This window comes from Vulpes vulpes, chromosome 14, assembly GCF_048418805.1.
Source record: "Vulpes vulpes isolate BD-2025 chromosome 14, VulVul3, whole genome shotgun sequence".
NCBI classification, from domain to species: Eukaryota; Metazoa; Chordata; class Mammalia; order Carnivora; family Canidae; genus Vulpes; species Vulpes vulpes.
The window spans coordinates 23,955,714-23,979,643 of NC_132793.1; the positions used below are offsets into that span (position 1 = coordinate 23,955,714).

Below are 23,930 nucleotides of genomic sequence, written 5' to 3' on the forward strand. Positions count from 1 at the left end.
ATTAAGTGGCTGGCTCTCAATTTTGGCTCAGGTCTCTGTCTCAGGGTCCTGGGAGCAAGCTGCAGGTCAGGCTCTGAGCTCAGCGGGAATCTGCTTGAGGATTCACTCTCCCCCTCTCCCTTTGTCCTTCCCTCACTCACACTCTCTCTTTCTCTTTCAAATAAATCTTTTTTATTTTTTTAAGATTTTGTTTATTTATTCATGAGAGACACACACACACACAGAGAGAGAGAGAGAGAGAGAGGCAGACACAAGCAGAGAGAGAAGCAGGCTCCATGCAAGGAGCCCAATGCAGGACTCGATCCTGGGATTCCAGGATCACACCCGAGCCAAAGGCAGGTGTTCAACTGCTGAGCCACCCAGGCGTCCCATAAGTAAATCTTAAAAAAAAAAATAATTGCAAATTATGTGAGAATACATATTTTTAAGGCAGAGTACAAGATTGTATATTTTAATAAAATATAATCTCAGCTATGTTAAAACAAGAAAAAATAGAAAATAGATTCCAAAAGCATAATACTTGTGTTTTTAGAGTAAGCTCATGTTTCTGTTTCTTTTTAGATCTATTTTTTCCCAAATTTTCTCAGTGAGTACATAATTAAAAACAAATTTACTTGATTGATAAGAAGATAGGGACAGTGAAAGTAAACTTGGCAACTCTCTCCCCAGACTTCCATGGAGCTAGTGTCCTGCAGAACAGGGTGGCCTCATTGGCTCTGTCCCCTTCTCCTGTTTGTTCTCCCTTGGCCTCCTTTGTGGCAGTCCAGGGTTGCCTGGGACACATCAAGAGCTACAGGCCAGGACAAGGCCCAAGCCATTGTATTGTGATGTCCTTTTTGTGGAGTTGGGCAGCAAACAGGTCTAAGGGCAGGATTGATGTTATTTTAGTGGAGCAGTTCGTGTTTCACTTCAAAGTTGGAGCTTTTGGTCAAGGGGAAGTCTGCCTTTCAGTGGCTAATTAAAATATTCCATCCCTGTGAAATCTTCATTAGGCTATAAAAAGGAAAACAAATATTTTAATAGATAGTCCTGCTTGTTCCTGTTGATGTTTGTCAATGAGATGTTCCAACCTAGGAATTCTTGAGGTTTGCCACCTAAGGACCCTTCCAATTCTCCTTGTCCCACCAAAAGAGATGTGTGTGACAGGACTTACTTCTCAAGGAAGAAGAAGGACTCTCAGGCAGTCAAGGGTGATTAAGAGCTCACTCAGGCTACTCTAAAGTCAGACAGATCTGGTAGCTAATCCCAGCTCTTCCATTTCCTGGATGTATCACCTTAACCAAGTAATTTAACTGTTCTGGTCCTTGGGTTTCTTATCTGTAACATGGGGATTGAAACGGCCCCTAGTGCACAGAGAAAATACAAAGAACGAATGAGATGGTACATGTAACACACAGCATGGTGTGAGGGATGTACTAAGAACTCAGTAAAGTGATGCTGGTTGTTACTTTTAATAATGTCCTCTTTTTTAAAAGATTTCTCAGGATTGGTAGAGGCTCAGTGAGCCTTCTAGGGAGGACTTGGAGGTAAAAATGAGAGTCTCTTCCTGGAGCTCAGCCCTGGAAGAACAATGGCAGACCAATGGTCCTTAGGCCTGAACCTATCACTGCCACATGGGGTTCCTCTAGAGTAAAGCTCTACTCATGAAGAAAGTCATAGAGGACCCTAGGATAAAGCAGCCTGCGGTTTTATCAGATCAACCTAGCTTCAAAACCTGCTAGTTTCTAGTTACCAGCTCTGTAGCCTTGGGCAAATCACAAAGCCTCAGGAGCTTCAGTATGATCACAGAGATAATGTCTGCTATATAGATTAGTAGAAGAATAAATAAGAAATATAAAATACTTAGCATGCTTTCTTAACAGAACCCATTCAACAAATAGTTGCTCAGTTTATTGTGATTTTTATGGATTGGGATTAGGAAGGTAGTGTAGTAATGTAGTTAAAGAGTGTGGGGTTTGGGGCAGCTCTGGTGGCTCAGTGGTTTAGCGCCGCCTTCAGCCCAGGGCGTGATCCTGAAGACCTGGGATCGAGTCCCATGTCGGGCTCCCTGCATGGTGCCTGCTTTTCCCTCTGCCTGTGTCTCTGCCTCTCTGTGTGTATGTGTGTCTCATGAGTAAATAAATAAAATCTTAAAAAAAAAAAAAAGAGTGTGGGGTTTGGAATGAGACAGTCTGGTTTCAAATCCTATTATTATTATTAACTAGTTTTGTAATCCTGAACAAACAACCTTTCTGTCCTCCAGTTTTCTTTTCTGTAAAATGGGAATCGTAATTATGCCTACCCACTTCATGGAGTTATTGGAAGGACTTAATACATGTAAAGTGCTTACAGCTGTGGCTGGAACAGAGTATGTGCTCAGTAAATTATTATCATCACTGATGTGGATGGACTACTCCAAAAGAGCCTTCCCTGTTAAAAGAGCACTTGGTGAGGAAGAATAGTGGCCCAGCCCCCAGCATCAACTCCTCCTTCCCATCAATCTTGCGTGTTATTCAGCTTCCTCTTCTGAGTATCCTGTGGAACTCAGCCCTTTTCACTACGTTCCAGTCTGTCCCACCGCCTGTCCTGGTACAGGTTGCTGTATGTGACCCCTCTCTGCTCATTCCACTCACAGTCAGTATCTTGAACCATCCCCTAGAGCCCTACCTCATCTACAGTCCTGCTCTGTTCTATAGCTCTGCCACCTGCCCAGGCCCAGATTGCTTCAAAGTGTGGTTCCCAGAGGCATTGTTACCCCAGGCCTTGCCAAGGCTTGTTTTGGCCCCCACCTGGACACAAAACTCTCTCTTCCTAAAGAGTTGGAAAACATATTTGAAGCTAGATGGGTAGATAGCAGATAAATAGTAGATTATCTTATTTTGGTAAAATGCACAGTCCTCTTGGCATAGTTCATCCCAGTCAGATGAGCAGGATGCCCTAGCTCTTGTCCAGTTGAGGCTGCCATTTCAGGGATTATTTGAGATGTCATGTTTAGGCCTGTTGGTCAATGCTTTGGGATGACTGTGCAAGCTATGTCCTCTATCATCTGACCCCCATCTACCTGCTTGATGAGACTTTGTATATTATACCTTTTTATTGGAGTATGTATAACATATCTACAGAAAGCACACAGATTGTTAGTGTACAATTCCATGAATTTTCACTAAATGATGAGAAATCAGTACTCAGACTGAGAAACAGAATGTTACCAACATCCACAAGAGCCTCTTTTGTGCCCTCTTCCAGTCATTGCTCCCAACTCTTGCCCTGTTTTTACCCGTCAAGCTAATTATAACCCCCTTTACCTGCAGTGCATGGGACTGTCCCTTGCCCTCCTGCATGTGTACTCTCTGTTCCCTTAGACTGTCAGGCCTCGCCTAATCATTGTTCAAAACTTAGGTATCAGCTTCCCCTGATGGGCTAGCTTTGTACTCTCCTCCCTCCGTATTTTGCCACTGGTTCCTGGGAGCTCCCTGAGGAGGGAAGCTGTCTCAGTTACCAGTCTTCTTGGCACCTGGCACAGGCTTGGCATAGAGCAGGCACTCCAGAAATGTTTGCATATCGTATAGTTTACCTAAAATATTTGAAGTCACTTTTTACTTTTCTCTCTCTTTTTTTCTTTAAGTAGGCTCCACGCCCAGGGTGGGGCTTGAATTCACCACCCCAAGATTGAGGGGTTGTATGCTGTACCAACTGAGCCAGCTGGATGCCCCACCTTTTACCTTTATCTTCCATGACCTTGCCCCAAGCACCTATCTATCATCATCCCTCTACCTTCCTAACCCATTCATCTTGCTCCTTCTAGCTTTTTTCAAAACGTATCAGCCCTAAGTCCTTGTGTGTCTCCATACTCCCCCTCTCTTGTGCTCAGTGGTGCATGTGCCCTATCCACTCCATACCTGGCCTGGCATCCCACACACCAGTCTCCTGACTGTTGTTGTACTATGTTTCTGCCACTAGACTACAGACCTCTGCCATCCAGTAGTTTACTCCACAGAACATTCTCTGTGCCCAGCCCCCTGCCACAAGCCCTCAACTTCTATTCAGCAGCTTCATTGTATTCAAGAATCCATTTCTTTTGTGCTTTGCCTGCATTTTATTACTTGTGTTTTACACTTCCTAAGATTTCCTTCCTCAAGAACTTGGTTTCAACTAGACTTATCGTGGTACTCATTAAGCAATATACACAAATATCAAATCATTATGCTATACACCTGAAACTAATACAATGTTGTATGTCAGTTATATTTCAAGAAAACAGAAACATTGGTTTTCTTTAATGTGCTTGGATTTGTCTAAGGGATTCATATGTGTCACTGAATGACACTCATTTATTCATTCACTCACTCATTTAAGCTGGAGGCTCAAAGTGAAGAGAGATTTATTGCCCTTGAGAAACTCACAGACAAATGGGGAGAGAAAGCAACATTAACAAATTAATTAAAGGACAATATCAGTATTGAATGAGGTATTGAATGAATGAAGAGAATGGGCACTACAATCATCTGATTGACTCCATTACTTAAAATTATGTATTACTTAACCTTTTGTTTCTGTACCTTAATTTCTTTACCTATAAAATGGGTAAATAAATAAATAAATAAATAAATAAATTTAAAAAATGGGTAGAATAAAAATGGGTAGAAAAATAGAGCTTTCACAAGGTGCTTATGATGTATACTGAGGGCTTTTTCTTTTCTTTTCTTTTCTCTTTTCTTTCCTTTTTCTCTTTCTTTTTCTCTTTCTTTTTCTTTTTCTTTTCTTTTTTAATGAGTCCAGCACAGTTCTGGATACAGAGGATAGGTACCTGGCACCTAGTAAGTGAGACCACCATTAGCTATAATCACTATTGTTATCCTGACTGCTTAGGCTTCATAGAGTGACATTTCAATTGGCCAATGGAGGGATGCCTGGATGGCTCAGCGGTTGAGCACCTCCGTTTGGCCCAGGGCATGATCCTAGAGTCCTGAGATCGAGTCCCACATTGGGCTCCCTGCATGGAGCCTGCTTCTCTCTCTGCCTGTGTCTCTGCCTCTCTCTCTGTGTCTCTCTGTAATAAATAAATAAAATCTTTAAAAAAAAAATCAATTGGTCAGTGGAGAATGGGCAGGGAAGGATAGCTTGGGCAGAAGTAATGGGCTGAGAACAGATACAGGAATGAAAGCACATGGTGTTTTCAGAATCTAGGGAATGGTCCAGAGTAGCTGGGGGACAGAGTATGTATAGGAGAACACTGACAAGTGAAGCTGGATAAATAAGACCCGTTAGCAAAGGGCCCTGTTTGCTGCTGGAGTTTGGACTAAACCTGCTGAATGAAATAGAACCATCAGAAGCATTTAAAGAGGGGCTTATCACAGTGTATTTGTTTTAGAAGGATCCTTCTGGTACTTCTCTAGAGAACTAGATGGGAGGAGACTAGAGAGACCATTGAGGAGGAGAAGCAACCGATGAGAGCAGGAACTGCAGTGGTGGATGTTCCATAGGTCCATCAACAGGCTGTGATGACTGCTAGAGGAAGTGTGGAGTGGGAGAGGTGAAGGATCACTACAGTAGCCTGGGAGATGTTTATGCCACTTACTGGTAGAGAACAGCAGAAGGAACAGATTTTTCCTTCCAAATGATTTCATCTGAGGAAGGAAGACTGCTTTTTTCCTGATATTGGGAGGAGGTGTTCTGAAACTCACAAGTCCGTTCTGTGACCCTATGGGCCGTTTCTTCCCTCTTGGGCCTTATAGATAGTCAGCTGCTCCAGACAAGTAATTACTGATCTCAGGCAATTAAGGCAGGAGGTGGCTGTGTTTATTTCACTCCCTGGTGTCTCCCGGGAAAGAGAGGGGTGAAAGTCATGTATTTGTTTTGACCACATTAGTAAGAATGGATGGAGTTGGAACATTAGCCTCCTTTCCCTGCTAAAGGGCCTCTTCTTTCTCCAACCCCAGTCTCTGCAGAAAGACATGCTAAATTTAAAAGTTCTTTCCAGTTTTTTCCCTCCCTTAGCTGGTTTCCCACAAAATGTCATTCAGATTTTTGGCTTAGTCAGGGAACCTTGAACCCACCCTAGATGCTAGACTCCAAAACAGTACTTTTCCCACCACTGCCATTTCCCTGTCTCAGAATTGACCTGGTTCTGGTTCTAGGTGTCTACGGCTCAATGGGTATGTGGAGGCCTCTGCTGGTGGCACAGCTTGGCTGGCCATGATTCTGTCCCTGCTCAGTCATGTTTACAAGTATCCTGGATATAGGACATCATACCTGGCAGTAATGAGCATGATGAAACAGCTCACCCCATAGAATTCTGTCGCAGTTTTTCCTCCTTTTCCTGCCTTCCTTCTACTTTCCTTCAACCAGGAATTGTTCCTAGCTAATAAGTTTCCTTAATTTGAGGGATGGAGCCCTCAAAATTCTCTTCTCTCCACTCACTCTCCTATAAAGTAGTCATATCATAACCCTCCTCTTCCAAGGTAGGTCTTCAGTGTTTCAAGTATAGAGACTGCTTTGGTGGGCAAAAAAATCCTATGGATCATCTTCTGTTTGTTTCTGGAGCTGAGTTGGGAGAGGGTAAAACCCTTCAGACTTAGTGGAGTAACTAGTTCCTCCCTTAGTGAAATACCATTGAGAGGATATCTGTTATTTCCAGTAAACAGTTGTGTCAGGTTTGATCCATTTGTAGTGAAATGAAATAGGCTGGGCAAAAGTTGGTTGAGGCAGGCTTTTTTTTTTTTTTTTAAGATTTTATTTATTTATTCATGAGAGACACAGAGAGAGAGGCAAAGCTAAAGGCAATGGGAGAAGCAGGCTCCGTGGGACTCGATCCCGGGTCTCCAGGATTGCGCCCTGGGCTGAAGGCGGTGCTAAACCGCTGAGCCACCCAGGCTGCCCCAAGGCAGGCTTTTAAGGGACGCACTCTTGGTCGAGGTTCCATGGCCCCCCGCAAGGGAGTGAGACCGGGGAAGTCGCGGGCTGGGGAAGTCCAGCCCAAAGGGAATACATGCAAGCTTTTTAAGGGAGGAGGGGTAAGGGGTTGTGTCTGTATGGGGTGATAGGTATTAGGGCATATTACTGGTGAAATCGGTATGGGGCGATAACTGCTTATGCCCTTATATAGGGTTTGGATAAGGTGCGGTTCAGGTTTCCCCGCATAGGTCTTATCTCCCCATGATGACGTGTCTTTGGGCGGTCTGCTGGTGGTAGAAAAGTCCCAAGGCGAAGGTGACAAGCTGGAGGGTCCGCCGCCATTTTGTTGGTGCCTCCCAATCCCCTTGATTCCGCAGGCCCAACAAGTTGACCCCACACTAATGAGAGTGATCATGAGTTCTGTCATTTTATGAAACGTTACAAGATACCAGCCTTGAACCATCAATTACACTCTCCTGATTTCTGGACCACTTTGAAACCTCTGTTGCAAATTTGGGTTCTCTAGCTTTAGTTTTAGGGTACTCTTATCTAAAACCATCTGAAAGAAAATAGCTGTTTGTTTTAAGCATTTTATTTATGAGAGACACAGAAAGGCAGAGACATAGGCAGAGGGAAAAGCAGACTCCCTGCAGGGAGCCCTCTGCGGGACTCAATCTGAGGACCCCGGGATCATGACCAGAGCCCCAGGCAGACGCTCAACCACTGAGTCACCCGGGTGCCCCAGCTATTTGGTATTTTTAAAAAGAAATCAGTTTTGGGGCACCCGGGTGGCTCAGTCAGTTGAGTGTCTGACTCTTGGTTTCTGTTCAGGTGTGGTCTCAGAATCGTGAGATGGAGCCCTGCTTCACCCAGGCTCCAGGCTCAGTGCTGAGCGGGAAGTCTGCTTGAGATTTTCTCTCTCCTTCCTCTGCCCCATCCTCCTTCCCCTCTCCCTAGCTCACGAGCACATGTGCACCTAACTCTCTCTCATTCTCTCTAAAATAAATAAATAAATAAACCTTTAAAAAAGAAGAAATCAGTTTTTTTTATGACAAAAACAAAGCATGATCATTATAGAAAGTTTAGAAAATACAGAGAAGCCAGAAAAAAACAAAAACAAAAAATCCATAACCCAACCACCAAGAGAAAAATCACTATGAACTTTGGGCCTAGTCTTGTAGTCTTTTTTAAAAATTTACTTATACATTCTTTTTTAAAGAGATCATAGTGTATATATATACATATCTTTTTTTATAACTTTCAGTTAATAGGATGTTATATCTTTCCATGTCATTGCAAATTTATTATAACATTTTTAATAATTCTGTAGTGGTCCGTTTTACGTAGGGAATAGGGGCATTATTTTAAAAAATTAATATATTTTAATAATAAATACATGACCTGAAGATAGTACATAAGGAAAAGATATTATAAAATAGGGATGGGTTTCCTACCTCTGAATTGCTTAAGCAATAATTATGGGTTTCATTGATAAGTTAAATAGGACACAGATGTTAATAGACTTGATCCCTTTGTTCATCTTTAGATCAAAGTTTTGTGAAATCTTTCTTGCTCTGAAAATTTAAAGGAAGCATAATTGAAGTGTCTCAGGTTGCTAAAGGTAAATGGTTTTGACTTCCTAGGTTTCCTTTCATGGGAAGTCAAGCCAAGAAGCTCTCATTCTGTATGAGTTTGCATAGTACCTGTACACCAGGAGACATTTGGCAAAAGCTTATTTGACCAGTTATGGAAAGTCTCTTGTTTTGGGATTTGCTCAGTCTAATCCTGATTAATAAGACTGGATTATTGCATATATTTATTTCTTTTTACAGGTAGTGCCTTCCTCAGTGCTATTTTTTTAGCCTTAGCAACATACCAGTCTCTGTACCCACTCACCTTGTTTGTACCAGGACTCCTCTATCTCCTTCAGGTAAGCACTTGCTGGTCAGAAGCCAGCACTCCAGTGACATTTAATACATGGCCTGGTCATTGCCTGGGGAAAGGAAGGCATGGCTCAATAAAAGCAATGGGATGGGCTCCTTATCTCATATTTACTTGTTTCTACTCAAAAACACAAAGACACTTGACTAACTTCAAACAAAATGGACCTAGTGAACATTAAGTTCCAATTATGCATATCATTACAAATGTATAAGTGTATTTCATTTTACATGTTTGTGGTTGGAACCTACCAACTATCTTGCATTCTCCTTCTGTCATCTACTATTACATAGACCCCTCTCCGAGCTCATTTTTAAAAAACTTCTATAGGGCAGCCCAGGTGGCTCAGCAGTTCAGCGCTGCCTTCCGCCCAGGGCCTGATCCTGGAGACCTGGGATCGAGTCCCACGTCGGGTTCCTTGCATGGAGCCTGCTTCTCCCTCTGCCTGTGTCTCTGCCATTCTCTCTCTCTTTCTCTCATGAATAAATAAATAAAACCTTAAAAAATCAATAAAATAAAGAAAAATTAAAAACTTCTGTATAACAATACTCAAAAAAAAGTTCAATACTCATAAGGTTCTTGTAGGGATTAAATGTAGTGGGTGTCCCTAATGCAATGCTGGGACAATGGTAGGTGATCAATAAGTATTACTTAAAGAATACAGATTGCTGACATTTACTGAGAACCTACTATGTCCAGGACTGTACTGAACACTCTACAGGCATCATTTCATTTTCAACCTCATAAGAACGTTATGGGATAGGTCATTTTATTAGCCATGTTTTAGTCTAATATTAGCCATATTAGACACGTGAATTGCAACTGGAATGTTGGGTAGTGTAGTCACTTGGCTAAGGTGAGACAGCTGGCAGGTGACAGTGCCAAGACCTGAACTCGGGCAGCTTGATGCAAGAGCCTGCCCTCTAACTTGTCTCTCTTTTCCACCTCAGTAAGAATACACACATCTCCTCAAGAGCAGGTAACTACTTGCAGGTCTTTCGTGGTCAAAATTGATTCTTAGAAAACAAGCATTTCTTGAAAGTATGCAGGGGACAGTGCCACAATTCAAACCAAGAAATGTCTGATTTCAGAGCCTTTTTCTTAATTATAAACACTCTTGCTAAAACTGAGTGTATACCTCCACTTATTGAAATAGTCTGCATAGTTGTCATTTTAAGTGACTTCATAATATGTCTTCATATTTATGTACATAGTGATACATGATTATCTTGGTCTTTGCCCTTTTGGGGGAATTTGAGATGATGTACTCTAGTTGTCACTGGTATAAATAGTACAGTAATATGATTTTCTTTAAGTTATTTCCTTAAGGCATATTCCTCTAGCTGAATCATTGGACCGAAAGGTGTGAGAAGTTTCAAGGTCCTTATTATGTAATACTGGAGTGTTCACCAGAAAGCTTCAGCCAACTTGTAGTGCCACCATCAGTGTCTAGGATGCAGTGAACCAGGGGTGCCCAACTGGCTTCGTTAGTAGAGCATGTGACTCTTGATCTTGGGATTGTAAATTCAAGCCCCGTATTGGGTGTAAATATTACTTCAAAATAAGATCTTAAAAATAAAGTGCTATGAACAATTTCCTCTCAGGCTGCCAGCACTGGCTTCTCAAATTTGACTTATGATTGCTAGTCTGATACATCATTGCACTGTGAAATTTTCTTTGATTCTCTTTCCGGATTCTTGCTGAATCCAAGAATTTTTCCACATAACAATATGCTGTTTACATTTCCTTTATTACTTCATATTTATAGTTCATTTTTTAAAAGATTTTAATTATTTATTCATGAGAGACACAGAGAGAGAAGCAGACACAGACAGAAGGAGAAGCAGGCTCCCCGCAGGTTGCCAAATGCGGGACTTGATCCCAAGACCCCAGGATCACGACTTGAGCCAAAGGCAGACGCTCAACCACTGAGCCACCCCAGGCATCACTATAGTTCATTCTTTTTAAAAAAATATTATTTATTTATTTATTTATTTATTTGAGAGAGAGAGAGAGAAAGAGCAAGAGCATGAATAGGGTGAGGGGCAGAGGGAGAAGCACACTACTTACTGAGCAGGGAGTCTGATGTGGGGTTCAATCCTGGGACCCCAGGATCACAACCTGAGCTGAAGGCAGATGCTTAACCGACTGAGCCACCCAGGCGCCCCTTACAGTTCATTCTTTAGAAAGCCTGATCACAAAAAAAAAAAAAAAAAAAAAAACAAAGAAAAGAAAAAAAAACAAAGTCTGATCACTAAGAGGAACCAGAATTTTTGTGCAACTATGTCAAGTAAATACTATTATAAATATATTTATTTGTACATATGAACTGACTAAAAATTTTTAAATGGTTTGTTAAACCAATTTGTAAACACTGCCTTTTGTAAAATCACTTTTGTTTAAAACTCAAATTTATTTCTGACATCATTGGACAGTTCAACTGAGTCATGGAATCGAGCAGCTCAGCCGGTCACCTTATTCAGTCCCTTCTCCGTGCCTCAGAATGGGGATAATATTAGTTACTGCAAAGGGTTAACACATCAGTGTGCAGTCAGGCAGGTTTCTAGTTCCCTCTTTCCTTTTGCTTGGGATTCCTAAATCTTGGACCTCCTTAGATGGCTTGCGGTTCTCATTTTCTTTGAAAGAAAGTAACAGAAACCAGGGGGAAATACCTCATAAGTGTGCTTATGGATTTTTGCTTTAATACAGCCTGACCTTCTGTCTTGTCTTTGAACTGTAAAGGTTAATCCTGTGATTTCTATACTTTCTGGAGCCTGGAGCGGCTCCAGATAATGTCTAGTAATATCATATGGTATTAGCTTGCATCAAAGGAGCCAAACCCAACCAGGTCTTTATTTCTTTTCCCTTTTCTTTTAAGATTGTTTATTTATTTACTTAAGAGAGTACACACTTGCTCACATGCAAGCACAAGCAGGCGGGGAGGGAAGGGCAGAAGGAGAGGGATAGAGAGGATACCAGGCAAACTCCATACTGCGCAGAGTCCAATGCAGAGCCCATCTCATGATCCTGAGATCACGACCTGAGCCTAAATCAAGAACCCGATCCCCAACCAACTGAGCCACCCAGGTGCCCCCCAACCAGGTCTTTCTTAATAGTAGGTCTTTCCCCAGCCTTCTTTGGAATATTATATGGAATTTTTACATTTTACTCTCTTTCCCCAGTAACATTCTGTTGTCTCTGTTGACTCTAGGAGGGGGCCAACTCAGAGGTGGCAATGCTGTTAGCTTACCTTTTCTTTAGAACAGGTGAAAGAAAATGAGGGGCGCCTGGGCGGCTCAGTCAGTTAAGCATCTGCCTTCGGCTCAGGTCATGATCCAGGGTCCCGGGACCCAGCCCTGCATTGGGCTCCCTGCTCTGGCAGGAGTCTGCTTCTTCCTCTGCCCTTCCCCTTGCTCGTGCTCTCCCTCTCTCTCAAATAAATAAATCTTTAAAAAAAATAATAAAAAAGAACAGGTGAAAATGAGTGTGAGCACTTAATCATGCAATTGCAATTAACTTTTCTACCAGCTTTGTTGCCTCTAATATACCTATCATGTAAAATATATTTCCTGGGTCTTATCCTGATAGTCTAAGAACTTAAGTATAAAAACTTTTATTAGATTTCAACTTCCTTGGGCAGCCCAGGTGGCTCAGCAGTTTAGCGCCGCCTTCAGCCCAGGGCCTGATCCTGGAGACCCAGGATCGAGTCCCACATCGGGCTCCCTGCATGGAGCCTGCTTCTGCCTCTCTCTCTCTCTCTCTCTATCTCTCATGAATAAATAAATAAAATCTTTAAAAAAAAAAAAAAAAAGATTTCAACTTCCTTAAGAGTTTTGGTTTTTTTTCTTGGTACTGACTTTTTGCCTTTTTCACCATAATATGAGAAAGAAATGATTTCTGTACAGAAAATGCTTTCTTTTTTTTTTTTTTTAAAGATTTAATATTTATTTGTGGGGTGGGGGGGTGGGGGGGTGGGGACACAAGCGGGAGGGGCAGAAGGAGATAGGAAAATAACCTGAAACAGACTCTGCACTGATCATACTGACATAGGACTGAATCTCATGACCCATGAGATGATGACCTGAGCTGAAACCAAGTTTGAACATTCAACCAACTGTACCACTCAAGTGCCACTAGAAAATGCTTTTCTCCCTAGTGCTTTAGAAAATTGGGGGGGAAGAAGATAATTACACATTTTTCCCCTTTCTTATTATAGTTAGGCTTTTCTTGACCAGTCTGAGAATTCTTTTACTTCCTGAAATTTTTGTATACATTAGCAACCATATAACTTCTGGGATGTAACTACAGGTTGCCTTTTTCAGGTTGAGAGTATATAGCCCATGGACCACATCTGGCCCACAGAGGTATTTTATTTGACTGTGCTGTTTAATTATTTTAATTAGTTGTCAATATTTTAAAAACTCATTTAAGGGATCCCTGGGTGGCGCAGCGTTTTGGCGCCTGCCTTTGGCCCAGGGCGCGATCCTGGAGACCCGGGATCGAGTCCCACGTCGGGCTCCCGGTGCATGGAGCCTGCTTCTCCCTCTGCCTGTGTCTCTGCCTCTCTCTCTCTCTCTCTCTCTCCTGTGACTATCATACATAAATAAAAATAAATAAATAAATAAATAAATAAATAAATAAATAAATAAATAAAATAAATAAAAACTCATTTAAAATTTTATCTTGGGATCCCTAGGTGGCACAGCGGCTTGGCGCCTGCCTTTGGGCCAGGGTGCGATCCTGGAGACCCGGGATCGAATCCCACATCGGGCTCCCGGTGCATGGAGCCTGCTTCTCCCTCTGCCTGTGTCTCTGCCTCTCTCTCTCTCTCTCTCTCTGTGACTATCATAAATAAAAAAATAAATAAATAAAAATAAAAAATAAAATAAAATTTTATCTTTCTGGCTTCTTTTGAAAAATTGGGAGATCTGTCTCCTTTAGACAAGGCATACCCTCTTCACAGTTAAGCATAGTCTCTGTGCTTCATTTCTTTATTTTTTTAAAGATTTTATTTATTTATTCATGAGAGAGGCAGAGAGAGAGAAGCAGAGACACAGGCAAAGGGAGAAGCAGGCTCCACACAGGGAACCTGATGCGGGACTCAATCCTGGGTCTCCAGGATCACGCCCTGGGCCAAAGGCAGTGCTAAACTGCTGAGCCACTCGCTGTACTTCATTTCTATTACCTAACTTCATTCATTTGTTACCTGCCTGGCCTCTGGAGGAGTTTGAATATGTGTGTATATTTATGTTTATGTCCACCAGAAGGTCTAGAAACAGTCACTGACCCAGTATCAGTAAGTATCCTTAGGGCTCAGATTGTGATCTTACAATACCATTTTACCCATTAAAAGAAATGAGTTTCTCAGAGAAATGCCTAGTTCTAAGTTTAGGGCGGGAAATGTACAGGATAATCCTAGACTACTGTGATACCAGATAACAAGGAGGCTATGAAAGACTGCTGGGGTCATCTCAAAAGGACTCAGGATCCAACTTGAAGAGGCTCTCACTGACCAAAGAGGGACAGTTTGAGTTTCATTAGGATTAGAACTGAAATGAATTAAAACTCATATTTAAATTCAGGCATTCATAATGATATTAGAAAGGTCAATTGGTAATTGATCTAATTAGGAGAATTGACAGAGAACCAATTCATTACCTTGAGAACTGGAAATAAAAGGAAAAAAATAAGCACTTATCTTGTCTTTCCTATACCATTAGGTAACCATATAGTAGGTGAGCTACTATATATTTTTGAGCTTGCAAATGAAGACAAATTGATGGGATAGCATCGTTTTGTAATACCAGTTATCTATGCATTGAGTATTAATAGCTACTAATGTGAAAAACAAACAAATCATGCCTCCTGAGAAAAGAACACACCACCACCAGTGTTTTGCCAAGGGGATCAAATCTGAAATTGATTAAGCTTCAGGATCCAGCTGCCAATTTGCAAGAAGTACTGAAGACCAAGTATATAATTAGCAAAAAAACAGACTGTGGGAAGTTCTACAGGTTAAATGCCCAGGTTCTTCAACCCATGAATCATAGGGGGCACAAGTGGGATGGGTTGTAGGACCTGTAAATTAAGAGACTTAAAAGTTTTATTAAATTTTGAAAAAATGGGCAAGCTAAACTATAGTGTAAAGGAATACACAGTTTGATAGAAAGCCATTAAGAAATGCAAGGAAGTGGGACGCCTAGGTGGCTCAGGGGTTGAGCGTCTGCCTTTGGCTCAGGTTGTGATTGCAAGGTCCTGGAATCAAGTCCCACATCAGGCTCCCTGTGAAGTCTCCCTCTCCTGTGTCTCTGCCTCTCTCTCTCTCTCTAGGTCTCTCATGAATAAATAAATAAAATCTTTAAAAAAAGGAAGGAAGGAAGGAAGGGAGGGAGGGAGGGAGGAAGGAAGGAAGAAAGAAAGAGAAAGAGAGAAAGGGAGAAAAGAAATGAAGGAAGGAAGGAAGAAAAAGAAAGAAAGAAAGAAAGAAAGAAAGAAAGAAAGAAAGAAAGAAAGAAAGAAAAAGAAAGAAAGAAAGAAAAAGAAAGAAGAAAGAAAAAGAAAGAGAAAGAGAAAGGAAGGAAGGAAGGAAGGAAGGAAGGAAGGAAGGAAGGAAAGAAAGAAGAAAGAAAGAAAGAAAAGAAAGAAAGAAAGAAAGAAAAAGAAAGAAAGAAAGAAAAAGAAATGCAAGGAAGTGAGTACTCTATAAGCCAGGATCAGTGATGACTTTGGAGGGAGGAAGAGACTGGCTGGCACAGGGCTCAGAGAGAGACTTGGGGGAGTGGTGGTACATTTCTTCCTCCTGACCTTAGAGATGTTTGTCTCATAATCATTCGCTAGGTTATATATTTGTTTTATGTGGTTTTCTGTATTTTGTGTTTTATTTTACAATGAAAAGATTTTTTAAAAAATTGATCCAAAAGTTTAGGGCACCATTCTCCCAACCCTTCAACTCACATACATTTCATTTTAAGTTGGCATTTACTATTGAAGAAAAAGTAGGTAAAACGAATGCTTATCTGTTCCCTGGGAAATGTGCAATGTGGACCTCTTGATTAAATCTCGCTCTAGGGCTTATAAATAACAAGCCATCAAGGAAAGGATCACTTGAGTTTCTTTTTTAAGCATTTCAGGCGTGCTGCACTTGATGTAATGGGAGTGGTCCTGAAAGATTATTTAATCTTTAATCAGACCCAGGTTTTATAAATAGATTCAGTAAACATTCTACATGACATTATATTCTCAGGGCTCTGTTTCCTAAAGCAAATCTACTCCCAGACCAAGTTTTGTTTTGTTTTGTTTTTTTAGACCAAGTTTTAAGAACAAAAATATACCTAAAATTTAATGTCCATTTGACATCACAGATTTGCCAGGAAAAAAATCATTTTCCCACTCAAGCATCGACAGTGACATCTTAGGTCCAATGAAGGACAGAGAATGTGGCAGCAAACCAAAATTTGGGGGCTGCTAACAGATTTGTGAAAAGTGAAACCTCATCTCCTGGATCTGTGCTTAGGACTCTCTTCCAAGAGTGGCCTTGAACAGTCTACCTGATTCAGTTCTTCATGGCTGCCTTTTTCACTTCCTACTTCCCTTCTTTAAATCCCATTAAGTAGGGAGGAAGGGAAAAACAAACCAAAAGAATATTTTTACTTTGGAGGGTTTTTTTCCATCCATCCCTGGACTGTGGTTTTCTCCCTCCCCCCCACCCTCCTTGCCTCCCTTCCTTCTATGCCAGATGGCAGTATTTTTCAGGAAGAGGGATCAGGATGATCAACTCTACAGGGAACTCAGAACCTTACGTGCCTTCCTCTTTGAATTTATCTGTGAAGGCCTCCTCTTTGTGGAATCATTTTCCATCCCCAAAAATATAATGTTCTCTTTAAACTTTGTTCTTTTAGAGCAGCATTGTCAATAGAACTTTTTGTGATGGTGGAAATGTTCTGTTTTTGCATATTGTCAATTGTCAAAATATAAATAAATATAAAAGAAGTAGTAGGTGCAATCGAAGTATTCAAAAGAAGTAGAATTGGTTTAAGTATTTAGAGACGCTTATTATATTTTTGTGAAAAGGAATTAAGAATCTAGGAAGGCCTATAACTTCTTCCTTTGGAGATGGTGCCAAAGGCTTCATTCCTAATCCATCCCCCACCTAACCTTCTTTTTTTTTTTTTTTTTTTTTAAGATTTTATTTATTTATTCGTGAGAGACCCAGAGAGAGGCAGAGACACAGGCAGAGGGAGAAGCAGGCTGCATGCAGGGAGCCCGATGTGGGACTCCATACCCGGTCTCCAGGGTAACACCCTGGGCTGAAGGTGGTGCTAAACCGCTGTGCCACCCGGCTGCCCCCCCCCCCCCCCCCCCCGCCCACGTCTAACATTTTTAGGAGGATTTCTGGTTGCCTGATGTGACTCCAAGGACAACAGACCCCTGCCTCTGGGATAGTAATAATATCCTTCTGCCTTGAGTGAACCTTTTTTTTTTTTTTTTAGTTTATTTATTTATAATTTTTAGTAATCTCCACACCCATTATGGGGCTCAAACTCACAATCTCCAGATCAAGAGTCATGTGTTCATCCAACGGAGCCAGCCAGGTGCCCCAAGTGAATCTTTTTTACAATAGGTAATTGGAACAACTAAAAGGGGAGAGAGCTGGGACTTCATGGATTTTCTAGAATGATTTGTGTGAAATGCTTTGTGCCTGCTTGCTAATGAATATTTGTTTGACAAATATTTGTTTGACAAATGGAACTTGCTTTCTTTGCAGCAAGAGTGTAGAGTGGGAGCTAACCTTCATCCACCTTAAACTTCTTTCATGACAACTGTTAAAAGAACCTGAATTGCATACTTTAAAGTAGTTAAATATATGTTGTATGGATTTCATCTAAAAAAAATCCAATATTAATATTAGCCTATTGCTCAAATTTTTCTAGCTTTGACCTAGAAAAGGGGGCTCCTTTAAATCAGCTTTTGTGCTCCCTGCGTGGAGCCTGCTTCTCCCTCTGCCTGTGTCTCTGCCTCTCTCTCTCTCTCTCTCTTTGTTGCGCGCTCTCTCTCTCTCTCTCTGTCGCTCATGAATAAATAAATAAAATCTTAAAAAAAAAAAATCTTAAAAAAAATAGAATTGCTAATTGCTGTGAGAAATACCCATGTCAGAAATATATCTCCTGATTACAACACGTACACATAATTCTTTTTGTCTTTAGCATTACGGTATTCTGTCAAGTTACTGTTTCTCGAAGTCACTCAGGTTGGTTCTTTCCTTCTCCCATGTGGCCCTTCAGCATAGTCCTCTTATTCATGATACAGTTAGGCTCACTTATTACTGTTTGTAGGATTTTAGATTTCCTCTACACCTTGGTAGGTTTTAAATTTTTGTTTATTTGAGGGTATGCGAAGAGACTAAGAAATATTGCTATAGTTCTAAGAAATCAGCTATACAAAAAAACTTTCAGAGAAGTACCACCCTATCTTCATCTCTACTATTGTGTTCTTTTTCATTCTTTCTCTGTCACCCTAAGTAACTATTTTTAGTTTCTGGTTTATTTTTCCTGTGTTTCTTTTGCACAAGTGAGCAGATTACATGTGTATTTTCTTCTTTCTTATATGAAGGATAGCATGCTCTAGGTACCCTTATGTGCTTTACTTTTTTTACTGTTCTTTCCTGGAAGTCACTGCAGATTGATACATAGAGATCTTTATTCTTTTTTACAGCAGTGTAATACTCCATTGTATGGCTGTACCAGAGTTCAACCCTCCCCTTTGTATGGGGATTTAGATGGTTTCTAATATTTTGTAATCACAACTAATGCTTTAATAAGTAACCTTGTATGTATATGTATTTTCATATTGTCAGAGGGGTATCTTCAAGGTAGATTTCTAGAAGTAGAATTACTGGAGCCAAAAGTAAGTATTTACGTATTTTTTTTAGGTCTTTTCAAATTTCCCTCCATAGGGATTGCACAAAATTTTTATTCCCACCAGTAATGTAGGATAGTGCCTGTTTTTCCACAGCTTTGCTAACAGAATGTGTTGTCACATTTCAAAATTTTTGCCAGTCTGATTATGAGAAATGGTATCTCGTGGGATCCCTGGGTGGCGCAGCGGTTTGGTGCCTGCCTTTGGCTCAGGGCGTGATCCTGGAGACCCGGGATCGAATCCCATGTCGGGCTCCCGGTGCATGGAGCCTGCTTCTCCCTCTGCCTGTGTCTCTGCCTCTCTCTCTCTCTCTCTCTCTCTCTCTCTCTCTGTGTGACTATCATAAATAAATAAAAAAAAAAAAAGAAAAAAGAAATGGTATCTCAGTATTGTTTTCATTTGCATTTCTCTAAATATGAGTTAAACACCTCGTCATGTTTCTGGAGTATCTGTTCATTTTTCCTCCTCATTTTTCTGTTGTATTTAGGTCTGTTTTTCCTCAATTTTTAGGAATCCTTTATATATATCCTTTATATATTAGGAATATTAACCTGCAAATATTTCCTTCCAGTTTCTTATTTTTTTACTTAATTATGGTGTTTTTCTTTAACAGCTTTTATTTTTATCAAGATATAAGTTTACTTAAAGTATACAATTCAATGATTTTTGGATATTCAGAGTTGTGCAGCCATGACCACAATCAGTTCTAGAACATTTTTATCACCCCAAAGGAAATCCCATGCCCGTTAGCCTTCACTCTCTGTTTTGCACCAATGCCCCTTTCCCCTCTAGCCCTAAGCGACTAGTATTCTAAGCAACTAGTATTCTGGTTTTTTTGTCTTTATAGATTTTCCTATATTAGACATTTCATACAAATGGAATCATACAATATGTGGTCTTGTGACTGATTTCTTTCACTTAGCATGATGTTTTCAAGGTTCATCCCTGTTGTAGTGTTTATTAGTATTTCATTACTTGCATGTTTGTATTTCCATATGAATGGTTGAAATTCCATATGAATTTAATCTTCTATAATTCCATAAAATAGCTTGTTGACATTTTTGTTGGGATTGCATTATTGCATTGAATTTATAAATTAAATTAGGAAGAACTGAACTCTTTATAATTTGGAATAATCCTAAGCAAGGACAGGGGATATTTGTCCATCTGTTCAAGTCCACTTTAGTGTCTTTCAGGAGTATTTAAAAATTTTCCATGAATAGGTTTTACACATTTCTTGTTAGACTTAATTCTAAGTTTTCTTTTCCTTGGTGTTATTGTAAATGTGGTTTTCTCTACCATTGTGTCCTCTAATTGTTTATTATTAGTGCATATGAAGGATATTTGTATGTTAATTTTATATTCTGCTACCTCACTGAATTCTTTTATTGCTTGTTATTTTTTATAAGTAGTTGTTGCATATATCTGACACTAATATGATTTCTTGTTTTTAAGCTGTTTGTGTTACATGTATTAATAGCTTTTCTTATGTTGGAATAACCTTGAGTTTTTGGAATAGATCCATTCTGGTCATAACCTACCTTTATCACGTATTATTGAATTACGTTAGATAATATTTCATTTAGCATCTTTGCATTTGTGTTGGTAAGTGGTTTTGGTATCAAGCTTATATTTGCTGTGAAAAAGTTAATGTAAGATTAGAATAAATAACCTGCTTCTTGAATGTTGGTAGAGCTTTCCTGTAAAACGGACTGGGCCTGCTCTTTTCTTTATGGGAAAATTTTTCATTACTAATTCAATTTCTTAAATGTTTATAGGACCATTCAAATGTTCGTTTCTTGTTGTCCCCTAATCTTTTATATCACGCTTTAGAAAAGTTGAAAGACTAGTCGAAGTACCTTTTATTTAGATGACCCAGTTAACCATTTTGCCACATTTTCTATGTCTGTATCTATGTAGATATATAGATTTTGTTTTCCTAACTCATTCTCAAGGAAGTTACAAATTTATTAGAGTGTGCTATTTAGGGTTGCCTGGGTGGCTCAGTCGGTTGGGTGTCTCTGTCAGTTCAGGTTGTGATCCAGGGTCCTGGAATCGAACCCAGTGTTGGGCTCCCTGCTCAGCAGGGTGTCTGCTTCTCCCTCTCCCTCTGCCCCTCTGCCAGTTTGTGTGTACTCTTGATCTCTCAAATATTTAAAGAAAAAAAATGTGCTATTTGTATTTCCTACTTGTTTACTGATTTTTTGTCTGTTTGATCTGTCAGTTACCTGCTGATGATGGTTATGTCTGTTTTTCCTTTATAGTCCTGTCCATGTTTGTTTTATATATTTTTATTTATTTTTTTTTAAAGATTTTATTTATTTATTCATGATAGACATAGAGAGAGAGGCAGAGACACAGGCAGAGGGAGAAGCAGGCTCCATGCCAGGAGCCTGACGCGGAACTCGATCCCGGGACTCCAGGATCGCGCCCTGGGCCAAAGGCAGGCGCCAAACCACTGAGCCACCCAGGGATCCCCTGTTTTATATATTTTTAGACTGTTACTAGATACATACAAGTTTAGAGCTGTTACATCTTTCTAATGAACCTTTTATCATTATGGAACACCTTTATTTCTGCAATACTTTATACATTAAAGTTTATTTTATCTGTTAACAGTATAACTAAACTAGTTTTCTTTTGGTGAGTGTTTACCTAGCATAAGTAAATCCTTTTAAGTCCTTTGATTTTCAGTTTTTCTGTGTCCTGTTCTTTGCGGAAGGGATCTTGAAGTTTAAGCTGGTAATTTCTTTCTGTCCTTGACATCCTAAATATGCCATTTTCCTTCTCTCCTAGCGGCAGTACATACCTGTGAAAGTGAAGAGCAAAGCCTTCTGGATCTTCTCTTGGGAATATGCCATGATGTACGTGGGAAGTCTAGTGGTAATCATTTGCCTCTCCTTCTTCCTCCTCAGCTCCTGGGATTTCATCCCTGCAGTCTACGGCTTCATGTAAGTAATGACTTCATTAGAAAACTCTGGAATCTAATTTGGTTTTCCCAGCTCCAGCTGGAATCAGAGGGTGAGCAACCACAGGGAGCATCTAGACACAGTAGTCCTCAAACTTCAGTGTGCACCAGAATCACCTACAAGGCTTGTTAACACCCAGATTCTGAGCCCCACTTCTAGAGGTTTTGATTAAGTAAGTTTGGGATAGGAACCAAGAATTTACATTTCTAACTAGTTTTCAGGTGATGCTAAACATCCAAGAACATACGTTAAGAACCACAGGTCTAGCGAGTACCTTCAATCTATTAAGATTAAAGAGCACTCTCTAAGAACATCTGAAACAACTACCAGCTTCTGCCTAGAAGGGTTTGGTTCAGTCCCCAACAGAAATGGATATATTCCTCTGCTGCAACAGGGTCTCTGACACTTTTAAAATAAAGCCACCTCCCATGTGTCACACTTATAGAGTAAATCAAAACAGAGTATGAATTCTGCAGACATTTTCCAATCGTCTCGGGGCTGAGGAGGATGGTCACTGGGCAGACCTCAAGGAACTCACAGCCCAGTGAGGTGGTAGAGAGTTAAGCCTGTAAGGGCTATGGAGCCTATGGAGTGGCAGGCTCCCCTTTGGGATTCTGGACTGCTGCTAATTTGTGTTAAGTCCTGGCTGAGCATAATCTATAGTTCTTCATGCTGTTCCTTAGATAGGAGTTTGTATTGCTGGTGAAAAACTTTCCCTGGCTTTTTGCTGACCCACAGATTTTGTTCTTTACCTCACTTCACAGAAAAGGAAATGTAGTCACAGCAGGAGGCAAAGACTTGTCCTGGGTGGAGGCCTTGGTCAGGGAACTCTGACCATGAGCCATTGCATATTTCTCCCTTCTCCATGGTCTATTTATTGCCCTTTTAAAATTGTGAGTTGACATCAGTTTCAACTCTGTTTTTTAAAATAAAACATATAATGTAAATTTTCAGAAGAGCCAGAATAACAACCAATACAACTAGACAAAAAGCTTTCCAGTGAAACCCTTATTTCTCAAATGAAATCTGGGATCCTAGCTGGAACCTGCTGATGCTTCCTCAAGACCCCAGAAATTATTGTGGTGTCAGGCACTGTCTCTGGTTCTTGCTGTGGGGATGCAGCTACAGAATGGGGAGCAGCAGGATCTTTGAGCTTGCTCCTCTAGGCAAATCTTTGGAATGCTCCAAATAGATATTGTTGGTTTTTTTTTTTTAAGATTTTATTTATTTATTCATAGAGACAGAGAGAGAGAGAGAGAGAGGCAGAGACACAGGCAGAGGGAGAAGCAGGCTCCATGCAGGGAGCCCAACATGGGACTCGATCCTGGGTCTCCAGGATCCCGCCCTGGACTGAAGGCGGCGCTAAACCGCTGACCTACCAGGGCTGTCCAGATATTGTTTGTTTAAAACCCATTCCTCTTTTGTTACAGTCCTGGATATCTCCTACATCTAAACATATGTATTTTAGGCAGTAAAAGAGGGCCACTCTTTTGACTTCTAGCCTGTATCCTGCCTCATTTCAGATCTTTGTTGTACCCTGAAGTTTGGTTCAGCTGATGTTATAGGTTATCATTTTTGGTTTCCCTGCCTCTTGTTTTTATTAGTTACCTTTATACAAGGTGCCTAGAGAGGCCCTCACATCCCAGTGGGGACAGTGGGGACAGCCATCCTTGGCTGCCCAGTAGTGACCAAAATCCTTAGGAGAAAAGCAGGTTAAAGCAGACTGTTTAAAATTTGGCTCTCTTTTTTCTCTCCCTTTGTTTTTTTCCTTCCAGACTTTCTGTTCCAGATCTCACTCCAAATATTGGTCTTTTTTGGTATTTCTTTGCGGAGATGTTTGAGCACTTCAGCCTCTTCTTTGTATGTGTGTTTCAGATCAACGTCTTCTTCTACACCATCCCCTTAGCCATAAAGCTAAAGTAAGTGGTTGGACCTGCTGCTTTGTCTACAGAGCCATCTATAGTCTTACAGGTGCCTTTCATACTAGGAGCATTGCTATCAGGTTTATGCCATCTTTGCCTAGGAAACCCTGCCCTTGATGGCCTCTAATTCCAGTAGCCATAACCAGTAATAGAGTCACACCAAGTACAGGTTGCAGGGAGGGTTCTTTGGAGGATATTTCCAGAGGAGCCAGAAGATATTTCCCCTGGCTTCACTCTGAGCCCACAGTGCTACTGAACCCACTCACTATTTTGGATAAGAGGAAGGTTTTGGAGTTGGAGGGTATCTTTG

General features: G+C 40.7%; 1 protein-coding gene across 2 annotated transcripts in view; it reads left to right on the plus strand.

The window, feature by feature from the left end:
- Positions 1-23,930, plus strand: part of PIGU (phosphatidylinositol glycan anchor biosynthesis class U) — a 121,619-nt gene that overhangs the window by 74,174 nt on the left and 23,515 nt on the right. For both annotated transcript variants that reach the window (XM_026009858.1, XM_026009857.2), the window contains exons 7-9: positions 8,706-8,803; positions 21,526-21,680; positions 23,474-23,617. In XM_026009858.1, the coding sequence (XP_025865643.1) occupies positions 8,706-8,803; positions 21,526-21,680; positions 23,474-23,617 (397 nt within the window). The remainder of the gene's footprint in view (positions 1-8,705; positions 8,804-21,525; positions 21,681-23,473; positions 23,618-23,930) is intronic.